The sequence below is a fragment of the Onychostoma macrolepis genome, chromosome 04 (assembly GCF_012432095.1).
Source record: "Onychostoma macrolepis isolate SWU-2019 chromosome 04, ASM1243209v1, whole genome shotgun sequence".
NCBI classification, from domain to species: domain Eukaryota; kingdom Metazoa; phylum Chordata; class Actinopteri; order Cypriniformes; family Cyprinidae; genus Onychostoma; species Onychostoma macrolepis.
The window spans coordinates 8,019,728-8,036,866 of NC_081158.1; the positions used below are offsets into that span (position 1 = coordinate 8,019,728).

Here is a 17,139-nt window from a genome sequence, read left to right on the forward strand (position 1 = left end):
TTTAAGACATTTTTGTGTTTTTAAACTCTACAGTTGTGTTGGTTTGTCATTATTTTAGATCTGTCAATTACGGGTTTTTTTAATCGTTCAAATATTCCTTGTGGTTCACTTATAATGTTAACAAGGTTTTTGCACACAAAACAAATATACATGCAAAAAAAAAAAGCATTCTGACATTGTGAAATGATCTGCTTTTAAGGGGCAGCTTCTTTAATGCTTGTCAGTAAACAGTGTTATGATCGCCTCTTGTCTTAGCATAGAAATAGTACCAATGCTCGATTGACGATGCTCATTATTGGGGAATAACTTACCTTGGAATGTCACAACTGACCAATCGGAGAGCAAAATTAAGCTAGTATATTTAAATATGCTTTCTTTTACACTTGATTAGTTTATTACAACCCAAATTCTGGAAATGTTGGGACATTTTTTAAACTTGAATAAAATGAAAACTAAAAGACTTTCAAATCACATGAGCCAATATTTTATTCACAATAGAACATACAGAACGTAACAAATGTTTAAACGGAGAAATTTTACACTTTTACACTTTTAGAGGATGGGCAATATAATTTATTTTATTACATTTCCTGAATCCAAACAAAACAGAGCAAAATGTCCCTAAGTCCCATTAAGCCCCATTAAGTCACAACTTTCATCTGCTCAAGCAGAACGTTAATGTTATCTTGTGCTTTAACAAGGTATCTCTGGCTAAAACTAGCTAACATTAAAGTTAGTGATGTACAAACCTAAATAGCAGACTGTTCTTGCGTCTTGTACAGTGTAGGTCAAAAACACACAAACGAAGGTCTACATTTCAGTGCCTCTCCATATTAAACTGGTTAAATGTACATTAATTTAATCGTACCCTGCAATACATGAACAGTGTTGATCCTGCATGTTGTCATCCGCGATCGTGATGACCGACCGTAATATGAGACTTCTCCCGCTCGCATTGTGATCTGTAAACCCTCGCTTCAAGTTACCCACCGTATTTATTTTTAAATATTTTATAGATCCCTCCATGGAATATTTAATTCCCATTTGGTGGCCTTCTGTGTCCAAAATTGTGCAACAACATCGTGGGACAAGGTTTTCACACTGTAGCTATCATTGTAAGACAGTGAGCAACTCCCTTTGTTTGTCCGAGGGAGCAACAGTAACTAAGGGGGGCGGGGCTTACGATAGGTCAATTCCAGTTGCCCTGTCTCGCTCTCCTCCTGTTTGCTTTGGTGTGGCTGGTTAAGTGAATGACGCAGTCCGTGACAGACAGATTGTTAACGGCTGGTCTATGTGGTAATACACACTATCATTCATCGACCTCAAATATGGCTTTTCATCTGAAAGATGTATGTAGTAGCAACTTTACATGGCCGCTCAATATGATGTTAACCTAGAGAAATGTGCGCTATTTGAAGTGTTTGTGTGGAGAGTGGAAGCTGAATAGCGCGCTCGCTGCAGGACAGGCGCCGCTGTGCTCACTTTAATAACAACGAAACGTTGCGCTTTAAAGCAAACAAGGTGCGCTTTAGGTCTCTGAGCGAGAAACTTCGAAACTCCGTCTTTGAAAAATATATCTATAGAGAGTGAAATGTCTACTTTCAAATGAAAAAACTAAATTCAAATAGAAAATGTGTGTGTTAGCATGGATGATTTACATAAAATTGAATGTGTGCAATGTAGCCTACACTGTGCATAAACTGGCTTTCAGTTCAATATAATAACAAATAACTACATTTTGGGTTTTTATTCAACTAAGGTGGGCACGCTGTGATCTGTACTAGATTTTTACTGTAACTGACAGATTTCGGCCAAAAACAAAATTTATAAAAAAAAAAAACGGGAGTGGGAGGGAATGGGAGTAATTCTTCCGGGAGTGGAACGGGACGGGATTTTCCCCTAGTTTTTTCGTGGGATTGGGACGGGACTAGATTTTTTTTTTTGTGGGAATGGGACGGGAGAGGTTTGAAAATGCACTCCCGCGTCACCCTCTACTACACGTCTCAAAAAAAGTTGGCAGGGGGGCAACAAAGGGCTGAAAAAGCAAGAAATTTTGAAAAGATTCAGCTCGGAGAACATCTACAGTAGCAACTAATTAAGTTAAAGTTCACCTGCACTTAGATCTGCCTCCCTGTCTACTCAATAGCCGCGTTTCCACTGTTGGGCCAAAAGCAGGCGTGCCAGGGCCGCACGTCCTGATATTGCTGAGTGCGACGTGTTCCTGGGTCAACATCTTTGTTTACCCTGGAACAACATTGTGATTAACCAATCAGATCTCAAGAACCAGTTTATAATTTTTGTAAAGTTTAGGATTACAATCAGTGTTTGGTGCCTGTACATCAGTGTAATTCATCTATCAGTTCCTCTGATTTTAGGGATTACTCATTTGTAAGGTTAGGTGTAGGTGTAGGAATATGGTTAAGAAAATATGTTGACCCAGGAACACATCTAACTATAGACTATAGCAATATCAGGGCGTGCGCCAGGGCCAGTCGTGTTTCCACTGTCACTTCCGGGGCTTGATCGTGCCTCGTCGGTGCTTCCTCAGGGCCAATAGCCAGGGGTTTTTTGGCCCACCGAAAACCTTGGACCAAAGCAGGCCTAAACATCTTTTCTCATAAAAATGAGATGTTATGTCCTTAAAACGATGTTATTATCTTGTTAAAACAACATACAGTATTGTTCAAAATAATAGCAGTACAATGTGACTAACCAGAATAATCAAGGTTTTTAGTATATTTTTTATTGCTACGTGGCAAACAAGTTACCAGTAGGTGCAGTAGATTCTCAGAAAACAAACAAGACCCAGCATTCATGATATGGACCCTCTTAAGGCTGTGCAATTGGGCAATTAGTTGAATTAGTTGAAAGGGGTGTGTTCAAAAAAATAGCAGTGTGGCATTCAATCACTGAGGTCATAAATTTTGTGAAGAAACAGGTGTGAATCAGGTGGCCCCTATTTAAGGATGAAGCCAGCACTTGCTAAACATGCATTTGAAAGCCTGAGGAAAATGGGTCGTTCAAGACATTGTTCAGAAGAACAGCGTACTTTGATTAAAAAGTTGATTGGAGAGGGAAAACCTATAAAGAGGTGCAAAACTTATAGGCTGTTCAGCTAAAATGATCTCCAATGCCTTAAAATGGAGAGCAAAACCAGAGAAACGTGGAAGAAAACGGAAGACAACCATCAAAATGGATCGAAGAATAACCAGAATGGCAAAGGCTCAGCCAATGATCACCTCCAGGATGATCAAAGACAGTCTGGAGTTACCTGTAAGTACTGTGACAGTTAGAAGACGTCCGTGTGAAGCTAATCTATTTTCAAGAATCCCCCGCAAAGTCCCTCTGTTAAAAAAAAGGCATGTGCAGAAGAGGTTACAATTTGCCAAAGAACACATCAACTGGCCTAAAGAGAAATGGAGGAACATTTTGTGGACTGATGAGAGTAAAATTGTTCTTTTTGGGTCCAAGGGCCACGGGCAGTTTGTGAGACGACCCCCAAACTCTGAATTCAAGCCACAGTACACAGTGAAGACAGTGTACTGTGCATCATGATATGGGCATGTTTCTCCTACTATGGTGTTGGGCCTATTTATCGCATACCAGGGATCATGGATCAGTTTGCATATGTTAAAATACTTGAAGAGGTCATGTTGCCCTATGCTGAAGAGGACATGCCCTTGAAATGGTTGTTTCAACAAGACAATGACCCCAAACACACTAGTAAACGAGCAAAGTCTTGGTTCCAAACCAACAAAATTAATGTTATGGAGTGGCCAGCCCAATCTCCGGACCTTAATCCAATCGAGAACTTGTGGGGTGATATCAAAATGCTGTTTCTGAAGCAAAACCAAGAAATGTGAATGAATTGTGGAATGTTGTTAAAGAATCATGGAGTGGAATAACAGCTGAGAGGTGCCACAAGTTGGTTGACTCCATGCCACACAGATGTGAAGCAGTTTTAAAAACTGTGGTCATACAACTAAATATTAGTTTAGTGATTCACAGGATTGCTAAATCCTAGAAACAAAAACGTTTGTACAAAATAGTTTTGAGTTTGTACAGTCAAAGGCAGACACTGCTATTTTTTTGAACACACCCCTTTCAACTAATTGCCCAATTGCACAGCCTTAAGAGCGTGCATATCATGAATGCTGGGTCTTGTTTGTTTTCTGAGAATCTACTGCACCTACTGGTAACTTGTTTGCCACGTAGCAATAAAAAATATACTAAAAACCTTGATTATTCTGGTTAGTCACATTGTACTGCTATTATTTTGAACAATACTGTATGTCAAAATTTAGTTTTAACAAGATGTCAGGTTAATGAGATAATTATGTCGTTTTAAGGACATAACATCTCGTTTTTACTAGAAAAGATGCCATTAAAACGACATAACATTAAATTATTACAACATAATTGAGTGGAAAAATAATGTGTGTGGCAGCAATGCGTCACCGTAAAAAAGAGTTTGTAAGCATGGTCTAGAATGTCTGTACGGTGCGTGCATACTTATGGCAAGTTTATTTTTTACAAATCCCGATATGCGCATGGAATGCGTATGTATATTCTTTGCCCATTTTGTGCGTATGCTACATTTAAAAATGAAACCCCAGGTTACAATTTTCATATAGATTTTATATTGAATTTATTAAAAATATGATCAGCCTTTGCTGTTTGTTTTATTTAATTTTTCTTTCTTTCTCAAAGGATCAGCTTCAGAGGACAGTAAAGCTTCCCTTTATGATTACACAGAAATCAGCTTTAGACTGAAGAAAAAATTAATACAGAGCTACAAGAAGATATTGGTTGGTAGTTCTCAGAGAGGTCATAGGAAATACCTGAACAATATATACACTGATTTATATGTGGTGGAAAATGAGACTGGTGGAAGAATGAACGACCACGAGGTGATACAGATTGAAACAAATCACAACCGATTGACTGCCAAGGAGATGCCTATCAAATGTAATGACTTGTTCAAAGTCCATTGTGACACAGGTCAACAAAATGGAAAAGTGCTGACAATGGGGATTGCAGGAGTAGGAAAAACAGTCTCTGTCAATAAATTCATCCTTGACTGGGCTGAAGGAAAAGAAAATCAGGATATAGTCTTCATATTTCCACTTCCATTTCGTAGGCTGAATTTGATTAAAGAAGAGTTCAGTCTCATAGGACTGCTTAACGAATACTTCTTTAGTTGTCCTGAAGAATTGCCCTCTCTTCCTGAAGGTGATGGTAAGGTCATGTTCATCTTCGATGGGCTGGATGAATGTTGCTTCCCTTTGAGCTTTAAAGAGGGTGACAGATTTACAGATTTTAATGGAAAAACAACAGTGAGTAACATAATAACTAACCTGATCAAGACACATCTGGTTCCTTCTGCTCTCATATGGATCACATCCAGACCAGCAGCGGCCAGTCTAATTCCCCGAGACTACATTGATCAGGTGACAGAGGTACGAGGCTTTAACGATGAGCAGAAAGAGCAATATTTCAACAAAAATAGTAGTCCTGAGGTTGCTGGAAACATCATCCGTCACATCAGGAAATCCAGGAGCCTGTATATCATGTGCCACATCCCCGTATTCTGCTGGATCTCTCTCACTGTTCTTCAGCCTCTGGTGACTCAAAAGAGCAATCCCAAAACACCTACAACTCTCACAGGGATGTACACAAACTTCTTACTTACTCAGCAGCAACAGATGGAGAACAAATACAACCATGATCCTGAATCTAAAGCCAATCCCAGGTCTTTTAATGAGATTCTTCTGAAGCTTGGAAAACTGGCCTTTCTACATCTGGAGAAAGGTCAGCTGATTTTCTACAAAGAAGATCTTGAAGAATGTGGACTAAATGTCAGTGAAGGGTCAGTGTACTCTGGGTTATGCACCCAGATCTTTCAGGAGGAAAAGGCTGTTTCAACAAGAAATGTTTTTAGCTTTGTACATCTCACCGTCCAGGAATTCCTTGCTGCACTCTATGTGTTTTTGATTAGCAAATATGAGAAAACAAACCTATTAATTAAATCATGGAGAGAAAAGCTGACTTGGAAACTGTCCAAAAAGCCAATATTTAAGCTTCATAAGGCTGCAGTCAAGAAAGCTTTACAAAGTGAGAATGGACACCTGGACCTTTTTCTCCGGTTCCTCCTGGGTCTCTCACAGGAGTCCAACCAAAGTGACCTGAAGGAACTACTGCCAGGACTGGAACTGAAAACAAAGAATGTCAAAGACACAACTGACTATATCAAAAAGAAGATAGAGATAGAGAGATCAACAGAGAGGACCATCAATCTCTTCTTCTGTCTGAATGAACTGAAAGATGACTTTGTGGAAGAAATCCAGAGGAATCTGAGCTCAGGAATACTTTCAGCACAGAATCTCTCCGCTGCTCAGTGGTCTGGTCTGGTGTTTGTGCTCCTGATGTCAGAAGAGACTCAAGAGAAGTTTGAACTGCAGAAATACAGAAGATCTGATGAAGCACTGATGAGACTGTTGCCAGTGATCAAAAGCACCAGAAGAGCACTGTAAGGATCTTCTTTACATTAATTTATACACAGTGATTTTAATTGGGCCTTAATTTTACATGACTCGTTGGCCAAGACTGTTCAGAAAAGTGATTCATGTGAATGCATTATTGTGTGTAATGACATTTGTATCACAGTATATCTCCACCATCAGTTATGATGTACTCAAGTCAGCCATTTTATTATTCTTAATTGTATCAAATATTAAGGAAACTGAAAAAAAAAGGTTTGATGGTTATGAAGAGTTGAATTATTAAAGAAAATCAAAATATGAATTAAAGGAAGCATTTCATTTTATAGCCTTACAGTTTCTCTTAAATTCAGTAACCACTGAATACATTTGATGGCTTTAGCTTTGCCTCAACTACAGCATTACACTCAATGGTTTTTGCAAATTATCTGTGCTCCAGAGTATAAGCCCTACTTGAAAACACATTATATTGCTGTTTGTTTTGTTCTGTATACAGGCTACAGAACTGTAATCTCACTGCTCAGTGTTGTGAGAGTTTGTCATCAGCTCTGCAGTTCTCAGACTCTGTCCTCAGAGAGCTGGACCTGAGTAACAATGACCTGCAGGATTCAGGAGTGAAGCTTCTTTCTGATGGACTGAAGAGCTGTAAGCTGGGGATAGTGAGGTTTGAGTTCAAACATTTTTCACTTTTTTGCATTAACCCTCTGGGGTCGACAAACGCGGATACACGTTTTGAGGCAGATTTTCCTGATAAGGCCGAAATGAGCTTAAATTACTCTGCCATTTTTGATCGTACAGATAAGAGCAATACACCATTCGAATCTGTAAGGGGTCTACTTTTATTTGTATACACTCATAATAACAACTAAACTTTGTGCTTTTGAAGAATAAAGAAAACAAACAGGGTGCATTCTCAGTCTTCACTCTCTTCGCGAACTGCTTTTTGAAACACGTCACTAAAATGAACACGTCACTAAAGTAAGTCTTACCGAAAACAAATATTCTGTGATAAAGTAATCCGTATGAAACCAAGGACATGTCCAGTTTTTCCGTCTGGTCTCATTATCTCTAATTAGGTCACGCCCACGCGCTGCTCGCACTATTGATATTACAAATCTCCATGTGAGACACGTGGCACCACACCACCGTAAACAAAGCAGCAACACGTTCTTCTCAGATACTTTTCAATTTTGGAAGAACATGCTGTGAGGAATAAGCCTTGTATTTACCTCAGAAACGTGCTGAGAGGAAAAAGCATTGTTTACCTCACAAACAGAACACGAGCACAGCTGGAGCCGGCGGAGGAGGAGATATTTTATACCGAGTAAGTAATGTTTCTTATTGGCATTCGATAATATGTTGTTGTGACAAAGTTGAACGTATTTACTAGTTGAACTTTTCCCAAACTATAACTCCAGAATAAAATGTGTGAAATCGAGTGCAACATTTTGAAATATGATAGGCAACCTTTCATTGCATTTAAATGTTGCACGACGTGAGGGTAGTTATATGTTCTATAAACAATGATATAAAAGTAATGTCTAAGAAAGTTTAGACCAGTCTTTACTGTGAAGTAGCCTACTCTGGTTGCAAATACCTGCTCAAACATGTTTATAATGAGCTTAACAATAATAATTTAGTTACTCAGTTATAAAATGTTTTTGTATTGTATGATAATATATGATAATAAACATGTGTGCATCTATGTTATAAAATCCAGTGGGCAATATTGGTGATTGCTAATGTGCTCCTGATAAGCCTATCAACATGCTCACTAATTTATTTATTAATTTTAGTGTGTGTGTGTGTGTGTGTGGGGGGTGCTTTATTCATTTTGAATAGTAAAAATATGTAGGCCTATATATTATAATAAATATAATGTACTGTTTTTGCTGTACTTTGGATCAAATAAATACAGACTTGGTGAGCTGAAGACACTTCTTTAAAAAAAAAAAACATTACTAATCTTACTGTTTAAATAATTTGACTGGTAGTGTATGTATTGTCACCATGTTTGCTTTGTCTTTGTCCGTTCATTGTGTTGCTCACGTCTGTTTTGTGTTTTCTCATGCAGTTTCTGCTGTCTCCCGTTTTCCTGGGTTCAAGTTTCCTGCCACTGTTTTGGATATTGCACCCATGATGTCTTGACTCTTCTGTTGTTTATTTGTTCCTAATAAACTGTTTAACTGCACTCGCAAGTGAATCTCAAGTTATTTGTTCTATAACTATTTACATAACCAATATGTGATAGTTATATGTATACACATTTCTTTTTTCCTCACATTCTTTCTTGTAGCAATTCCCTCTCAGTCACATACCTGACTGAATGGCTCATTATGCGGGTCTTTGTCTTCTCAGGTGTGAGTCACAGCATTATCCAGGATAGTTCACGTCCTCTCGCATAGACCCTTTCTACTCAAAAAGTGACTTAGAAAATTTAAATCAATATATTGTTTTCTCTGAATGAGTGAGTTAGATTATTTTCAGATCATTTTGAAGCAAAAATTCTAGGCTACAAGATCCAGTTCTCAAAAGTCTTGTGAACAAATGTTCTGTATGTGTTTGATGGCCTTATTTCAGTTACTTTAAAATTTTAGTTTTTTTCTAACCACGCATAAACGTTGTTTTCTCAAAAACACAATCATGTACGTACATGCTGCTCACATATTATTGTAGCCCAGTTTGTGCTGAATACAGTGTTTTTAGACTTTAGCCATTAAAATGTTTATAAGCAACTGCAAAAAGCACAAATGTCAGGGCATGTCAAAACTTCTCCGGGGGGCCCCAAAACACCCTCAGACCCCAGGGGGTTAAGCTAATTACTAAAACCTCAATACTAAGATTTATTGAGTATGTAATTACTTTTTTTTTCTTGATCAGACTTTCCATATGTAATCTCACTTCGCATTCTTGTGAGAGTTTGTCATCAGTTTTACAATCCTCAAACTCTGTCCTGAGAGAGCTGGACCTGAGTAACAATGACCTGCGGGATTCTGGAGTGAAGCTGCTTTCTGATGGACTGAAGAGTCCAAACTGTAAACTGGAGATAATGAGGTTTGAGTTTCAAGTACTTTAGTTGTTTTTTCTTTATGTGAATTACTAATTCATTCCTAATTCATTTAATTAAGTTAATTACTAATTAGTAACTCACACTGCTAAGATTTATTCTTTGTGCATTGCTTTGTTTTTCTTGTTCAGATTTTCCACTTGTAATCTCACTGCTCATTCTTGTGAGAGTTTGTCATCCGATTTGCAATCCTCAAACTCTGTCCTGAGAGAGCTGGACCTGAGTAACAATGACTTGCAGGATTCAGGAGTGAAGCTTCTTTCTGATGGACTGAAGAGTCCGAACTGTAAGCTGGAGATTTTGAGGTAAATTATTTTCCATAAAATAATTACCAAAATGTTTCCACAATAAATGACTGTTAAATATTGTCACCAAATGTAGCATCTGCTCTCAATTGAATGTTAGAACAAGAGAAAAACGACATTTGCTGACATGTGATATTTTCCCATAATTACACAGACGTCTGTGTTTTTTACCCTGAGAAATATGACCCATGTGTATTGCATTAATCTGAGAAAAATATTTATTTGAGGTGGGGGAGGGGGGGGAGTGGATTGTAATAACCTTTTAACATGCATAGCATCGCCAGCAGCACAGTATTATTGTTGTTCAATATTCACTGCAAGCAAAAACATTTATCACTCTTACTTGATCAGGACAAACTGTGTATCATTAGAAAGAGTTAAGACTCCAGCCACAATATTTGACTACTGTTTATTATAATAAACATGAGAGCAATTTCTTAATTTATGTGAGGAGTACAAAATTGGTCATTATTGATATATGAATAGAATAACTCACATTCATATTCAGTCACATCTACTCTGGTTTATTTGTGTTTACAGAGCTTCATTGAACAGGGTCCATTAGGGCTTTTAGTCCAAAATTGTGCATATTTGGAAAAATATTGATATATTTGCATGCTTACTTCATATTTCTTCATGCAGAATCATAATTTATATTCATTTTTCACTGATTTATGCGATCTGATGAGAATTAGCTGTTTCGGTATGTTTTCACTTCTGCAATTGCTGTTATGAAGAAATTATTCGCTGCAGATCCAACCCTCCCAATATACATTTATCAACTTTTTATCAAAAAGTGTTTCCTTAAAACAAAACAAATTTTATTATGACCTTACACAAATTAATGTGTAATTAGAGGCCTGTTGCATGTTGCAGTTTCAGCTGCTGCCCAGCTACATGGCTAACCTGCTTTGGAGCAGGTTTTATTCTGGGTTAGAGATTGGACCAATTACCTGTTGTCACGTGTGCTCTGTGTCTGTCCTTGGACTTTTGTTGAAGTGTTGTTGCCTTGTTCCCCTCATGTTCCCTGCTGCTCTGCTCCCTTGTTTGTTGCCATGGACACTAATTTGACCACACCCATTCCCTTGTTAGTTTCCATAGTTACTCATTGGTTCCACTCAGTGTATAAATACTCCTGTGTTTCAGTCCTTGGTTGTCAGTCATTGTTGGATGTACTCCATGTTTGTTTCTTGGTTTCTACCCCTAGTGTTTTTCCCTTTGTTGGATTATCTTTATCATTAAACCTGCTGCAAGTGGATCATCTGCCTTCCGTGCCTTCCTTTGTTACAGCTGTGAACAAAGTGACATATATCTGGCCATCTTTTTTGCTGATAATTATTTATGAATTATATAACAGGGATATAACTCTGGACGCAGAGTTAAACGCAGAGTTTAGCTCCAACCTTGACCCCTGAATTGAGAACCCCTGCTATATAAATGATTAAAGTGATTTAAACTGACTCTTACCATGTTTTGTGTGATTGGCTGTTTGCTGTACATGTCATACTTCAGGTGCATGTGCTCGTGAGTTGATCAAAAACTCTGGATCATACCCACTGAACCTGATCTAAACCAGGTTAGATTTGTTTGGTTTTGTCTATTCTAAACCTATTCTGAAAGATTGCACTGTAAATGGCTGGGAACTAATGCTAAGGTCTGAGGATGTTGTAATATATATTATGTGCTAGACATTAGTACAAATCCACTCAATATGAGTCGCTGAACAAAATGAATCTGGAGAACGGAGAAATAAAACAATAAACACAGGTATATAAATCGTAGGGGTGGGAATCTTTAGGTACTTCGCGATCCGATCCGATTCCGATTCTGGGACTCACGATCCGATTCAAAAACGATTCTTCTTTTTTTTTTTTGCAAATACGCTGAATTTATATATGAAATAAAGAGTTTCTATGCTTTTTGTTTATAGTTAAAATCTCTGTTTGACAGTATTCCCATCTTAAAAATGACGATTGCTTTTATTTTAACGAATTCATATTTAGGATGAACAAGCTCTGAATTAAACATGTAAAGGCCATACAATTACTAAGAACAATTGTAAAGAACAAACAGTTCTCAATCCACAAATGAGTATGGCAATATTTCAGTTTGTTTAGAGCCTTTTTAACAAAGGAAGGAATGTCTTTGTTTAGTTTTGTTTAGAACCTTTAGAATTATCTTCAGAGCTGCTATGAATTATCTTTCAAACATACTGCAGAAAAAATATCAGGATACAAATTAAATAAGAAATTAAATATCCAACATCTCTACCATAGTTTATCTATTGTAATTATATTGCCAAGTTCAAGTTTTTGTGAAGGAACAGCAGTTGGTACACGTGTTCAAGAGTAAGTGCTTCGCTGGGCTCTAACAATATCTCCTGCAGTGGAAAAGACTCTCTCTGCAGAGACACTGGTTGCAGGAATGCATAAATACCTCTTTGCCATTTTGGAGATCAAAGGAAAGGACACCTTGTTTACATGCGAGTTGAGGGGGTCCTCAGATAGAGAGAATGGTGGGGTACTCCGATATCTGGTCATCTCCTCTTCAGCTATGGCACGGGCTGACTGATGATGATGTGGTGTAACTGAAGTATCAGAGAAGGTCTGTCCCAGAAGACTGTGAAGCAAAGATGAAGCTCTTCCTGTTAAAGTAGAAGGACGGTCATCCTGATTCTCTGCGACTTCAGGCTGTGGGCTCACTGAGCTGTTGGTTTCTGTCACTATGCAGTCTTCTGGATTTTCCTGCTCTTTTGCCCCATCTTCCTGCTTTTAATCAATCATAAGAGAAGAAAATAAACACATTGTAGGTCAAACATAACTATTCAGTTAAATGATTGAGGTCATGCAATCTACAGTGCAATATTATGAATTGTGTGCACATTGACTAATAGAGATTTAGAGAGATTTATTTAATAAGTTATTTAATAATTTAAGACTGACATGAAATTACACAAAATATCCTTGTAATATTGCACTGTTGCAATTGCTTTAATATTATATGCTAAAACTTTGTCATTTAATATCGAAGATATTGATAATAAATAATAATAAATATATATTGATAATAAATAATCACGGTTTTGTACGCTTCCTCTCTCTTTTCTTCGGAAAGAAAAGGCAGTCCCTTAAAGCGTGGGTCCAGAGAAGCACATTTGTGAAAAAGACTAGTCTCCTGCACAATGGTGTACCTTCTGCTGAGGTCCTCTTATCTCCCTGATCACTGGTGTCCCCTCAGTGTTTTCTTTCATGTCCTGGATCAACTTAGCGTGCAATGGAGCAATCAAACATGCTGTGGGGCTGGTCTCCTCTGACAATAGAAGGATGGCATCTTTTATAGGCTTGAGGGCGTTTACAACATCTTCAGCACATGAAATATCTGATTCTGTAAGAGTGAAGATTTCAGACACTCCTTTTCTCACCTCACCGCAATTTTCCATTCGTTTGCAACACTTTGCAAAAGTTCAGCAACATTCGCACCTCTGTGGCTTCCGTTCATAGCCCACATTTGCAGAACACAAGCCTCGTGCTTACACTCATCCGTGATGTAGTGAGCTGTAATGGTGACATACGAGTCTGTTGAAATTGATGTCCATGCATCGCATGTTATAGAGCTCCGGAGGTTGACGTCATGCAATCTAAACTCCGACATTTTGGCAGGCAATCAGGAGAGCGCTAGAGCGGCCGTAGCATTGTGATCGACAGTTGTAGAACAATAATTTACAACCAAACTATTTAGACTTTACAAACCTTCCCAGATCCCAGAACAGGCGGGGGAAAGCTAGGGTTGCCAACCGTCCTGTATTAGGCAAGGCAAGTTTATTTATAAAGCACATTTCATACACAGTGGTAATTCAAAGTGCTTTACATAAAAGGAAGTGAAAAAGTCATAAAAAAATTAAAAATAAATAAAAGTCACAACAAAACAAGGAATTAAAAAATAAGTATTAGCCAGGGCGTCCCATATATTGGGCTCAATTTATGTGTCCTGTACATGACCTCCCTTGGCCAGTTTCTTGCACCCTCACGCAGTATTTGTACTGAGTACATCAGAAAATCCTGAACATAACTGTTCGAGGAAGGCTGCATAATCCTCTTCTGGCTGGTCGCTAGTGGAAGCTGTCTTTCACTATTGCAAAATAGAGAAAAAACATTTACATTTAAGTAAGCTTCGTAGCCTATCTTATTCGTAAAACACTCAAAATGACCAATAAAAAAATAGAGCACCAAAAGCAGCCCATATTAAATCTATAAATGATCTTTAATTGAAAATATGTTCGTGATTGTCCCATAAAGCAAAGGGGAAATCATTTTATCGTATTCCTAGACAACTAAAATGGTTCACTGCAATAAAACATGCTAACAAACACAACATTTGGGATTAAACGGGTAAGATTTCATGACATTTATGATGTATACTGTACTCACAGTGACTATGCTGGCTACCTACAAAGACAGCTAGGGTCGATTACTTTAGCTAACAACACAGTTGACTTACCCTTCCAGTGACGACATTTTTACAGTCTATGGTTTTAGCCGGCAGACTAAAATTGAATGAATATTCATTAAAAAATTAGATTGCGTCCATTTGTACCCCTTCAAAGAGTCTCCGGAGTAACATTAGGAGGGAAAGTTGATGAGGTAGTTGTAGATATCAGGATACTGCAAGTCAGGAAATCTATCTATTCATTTATTGATGCATGTTAAAAGCACCCCGGGGGCATTATAGGGATATGTTATGTTTAATCTATTAAGTTTTGCTATGTAGAGGTTTATGTCTTTTGAATTAAAGTGCTCAGTGAACTCTGTTGCCTTGAAACTTATGCTGGTGCCATTCATTTCATACATTCATTTATAGTGGTGTAAACAGAACGGGTCACGTGGACGTCCAAGTTCTATTGCCACCCTGTCCGTATTGCTTAGTGATTTCTAAAATTTGAGCTTTAGTCTCCCTGTAGAGTGCGGGTATTGCAGTGTCACTGAAATAACGTCATGAGGGCACACTATATCTTGGCTCAAGCACCTGTAACACTGTGCGAAATCCTTGGTTATCCACGACCGAGTAAGGCCGCAAATCCTTGGCAATAAAACCCACCACTGACCGGATAATTCGCTTGGCCTTTTCAGAATTTGGTGGAAGCTTTGCTACTTGCTCGAGAGTGAAACTGGCAGTGGGCGCAATCGGGACAGAAGGCCGTTTCTTCAGTGCTGAGTGGAACCGTGTAATATGCTTCTTCATGTTAGTCGTGTTCCCAAAATACTTAAATTTGGCGCGACAGACTTTGCACACAGTATGGCTCTTATCAACGACCCCTTTCTCTTTGTCTTCACAAAATCCAAAATGTTGACACACAATTGATTTCAAATTTGATGGTGCAGGCTGTAGTTTGTCCATTGTTCAAAAGAAGTGAATTCGACAGCATACGAGGCGAGCTTTATAAATCCCTAATAAATCGCCTTCCAAAGAATAACACTAATAATAATAATTATTATTATTTATATGCTATATAAAGCATGAGTGCATTTTTAAAAATTGAATTGTTCTAAGCTGCCTTGTAATTAGGCACGTAATTTCTGCATTATAAAAAATGTCACTCGCCGTGTCAAAATATTAACCCTGTGCTCTTATTGTAGTTGTAGTTTTACTAATATATTCTGAATTTTTGCTGCCGTTTTTGCAGTTTTTACACTATATTTACTGTATTGTATGCTAGAAAGGCACTTAGATTAACACTATTGTAGTGTAGTGTTTATAAGTGTAACTGAGAATCTAAAAGCAGCTTCCTATTTAATCTTAGTAACGTGAAGTTAGAGGTTTTGTTTTTAAAGGTTGTCTTTATATTTATTTTCACTACTTTGTCAACAGAAGATTTCAAAAGCAGTATTACTCTACTATTGCCTATGTAAGATCAAATGCTTTAAATATGTTTGCATTTAAATGTAAGAGGTAATATGTAAGAGGCTGTATTTTTTCTAAAGCTAAATGAGCACAAAATGATCTTTTATGAAATGACACAGTGAGAGAAATTTTAAATGTCACTTAAGGTTTTGACCACTGGTATCAAGTGTCAATGTAGAAATATTATGTTCCTGTTCCTAAGTACTGGTGAAGGAACATGACCAAATCGAAAAGCAAGAGACACAGCTTGCAGTCAATATATGAGATTCACTGACTCCAAAACATTGCTGATATTTTTTGAATAAACAAACAAACAATAAATAAGAGCATAAACAGGGACACTAGCTCTGAACCTCCACACAGAGGTCCCTCCAGAACTGCTTTCAGACAGACAAAATGAACCCTTTCTATGTCAGTGTCAAATCAATTCACACTCCTAGTGGAGATAGAAATCATACGTAAATACATGCAAAGTTCTGGCATGAAACTCTAGATGGCACAGTCTGTGGTGGATGACCACAGAGCCTCAGGCAGGTCAGTTTGGTTTATGTATTTAATTAAATTTGTTATAGAAAAGAAGACATAATAGCATTGTATTGGTTCAATAGACTTTATTTAAATTTTCGTTTGGAGTTAAGTGCGCACACTCTTTAACGAATAGTTTAGCTGTGTCCGAAATCGCTCACTCGTTCACTCATTCACTAATCCCTATATAGTGTGTGGCAGTTGAGTGCACTATATTAGAAAGGAGTGAACGAAATGAAGTGAACGGATTCGGACGGTGACGTGTACACTGCGTGTGAGACTTGGCTGTTGCAAAAACATCTTAGATGTACTTTTATATTTCATGTACCTCATTTTAGAAAATAATATTAATAGCAATAACACTTAAAATGACTATTGTAATCAGCTTTGTGGTTTCATTGATGGTATATTATTCATTTGTTCTGTAATATGGTCATAATCATTAAATACTATTAAAATATTGTCAACAAAAATAAACTCACATTAGCACACATTAATAATTGTATGTATTTATTGTTTGTAGTATCTTAAAACTCTCCCGAGCAGCGTTTTTGCACTCAAATAAGATGATCGTAGAGCGCCCTCAGACGACCGTTAATTTGACATCAGAATGAATACACTACCAACGAACATTTTTAAAAATCCACTAAATTAATCATTTTTGCAAATTAAACGGCATCTCTCGTTCAAACTCGCTCGCTCTAACAGCTCGTCGGTTCTCCGCATTGGATTGTGGGAAATAGTGCTTCAGCGAGTGTACATCGGTTGTACACTCGAAATCAGAATGCATTGTGGGTAAAAAGTAGTGAACGAATGAAGTCGTTCACTCAGAATTCGGACAGCA

The 17,139-nt window shown here is 37.7% G+C and overlaps 1 protein-coding gene across 2 annotated transcripts in view; it reads left to right on the plus strand.

Moving 5' to 3' along the window:
- LOC131538706 (NACHT, LRR and PYD domains-containing protein 12-like) overlaps positions 1–17,139 on the plus strand; it is a 46,410-nt gene that overhangs the window by 12,696 nt on the left and 16,575 nt on the right. For both annotated transcript variants that reach the window (XM_058772750.1, XM_058772748.1), the window contains exons 8-11: positions 4,711–6,529; positions 6,997–7,164; positions 9,381–9,554; positions 9,699–9,872. In XM_058772750.1, the coding sequence (XP_058628733.1) occupies positions 4,711–6,529; positions 6,997–7,164; positions 9,381–9,554; positions 9,699–9,872 (2,335 nt within the window). The remainder of the gene's footprint in view (positions 1–4,710; positions 6,530–6,996; positions 7,165–9,380; positions 9,555–9,698; positions 9,873–17,139) is intronic.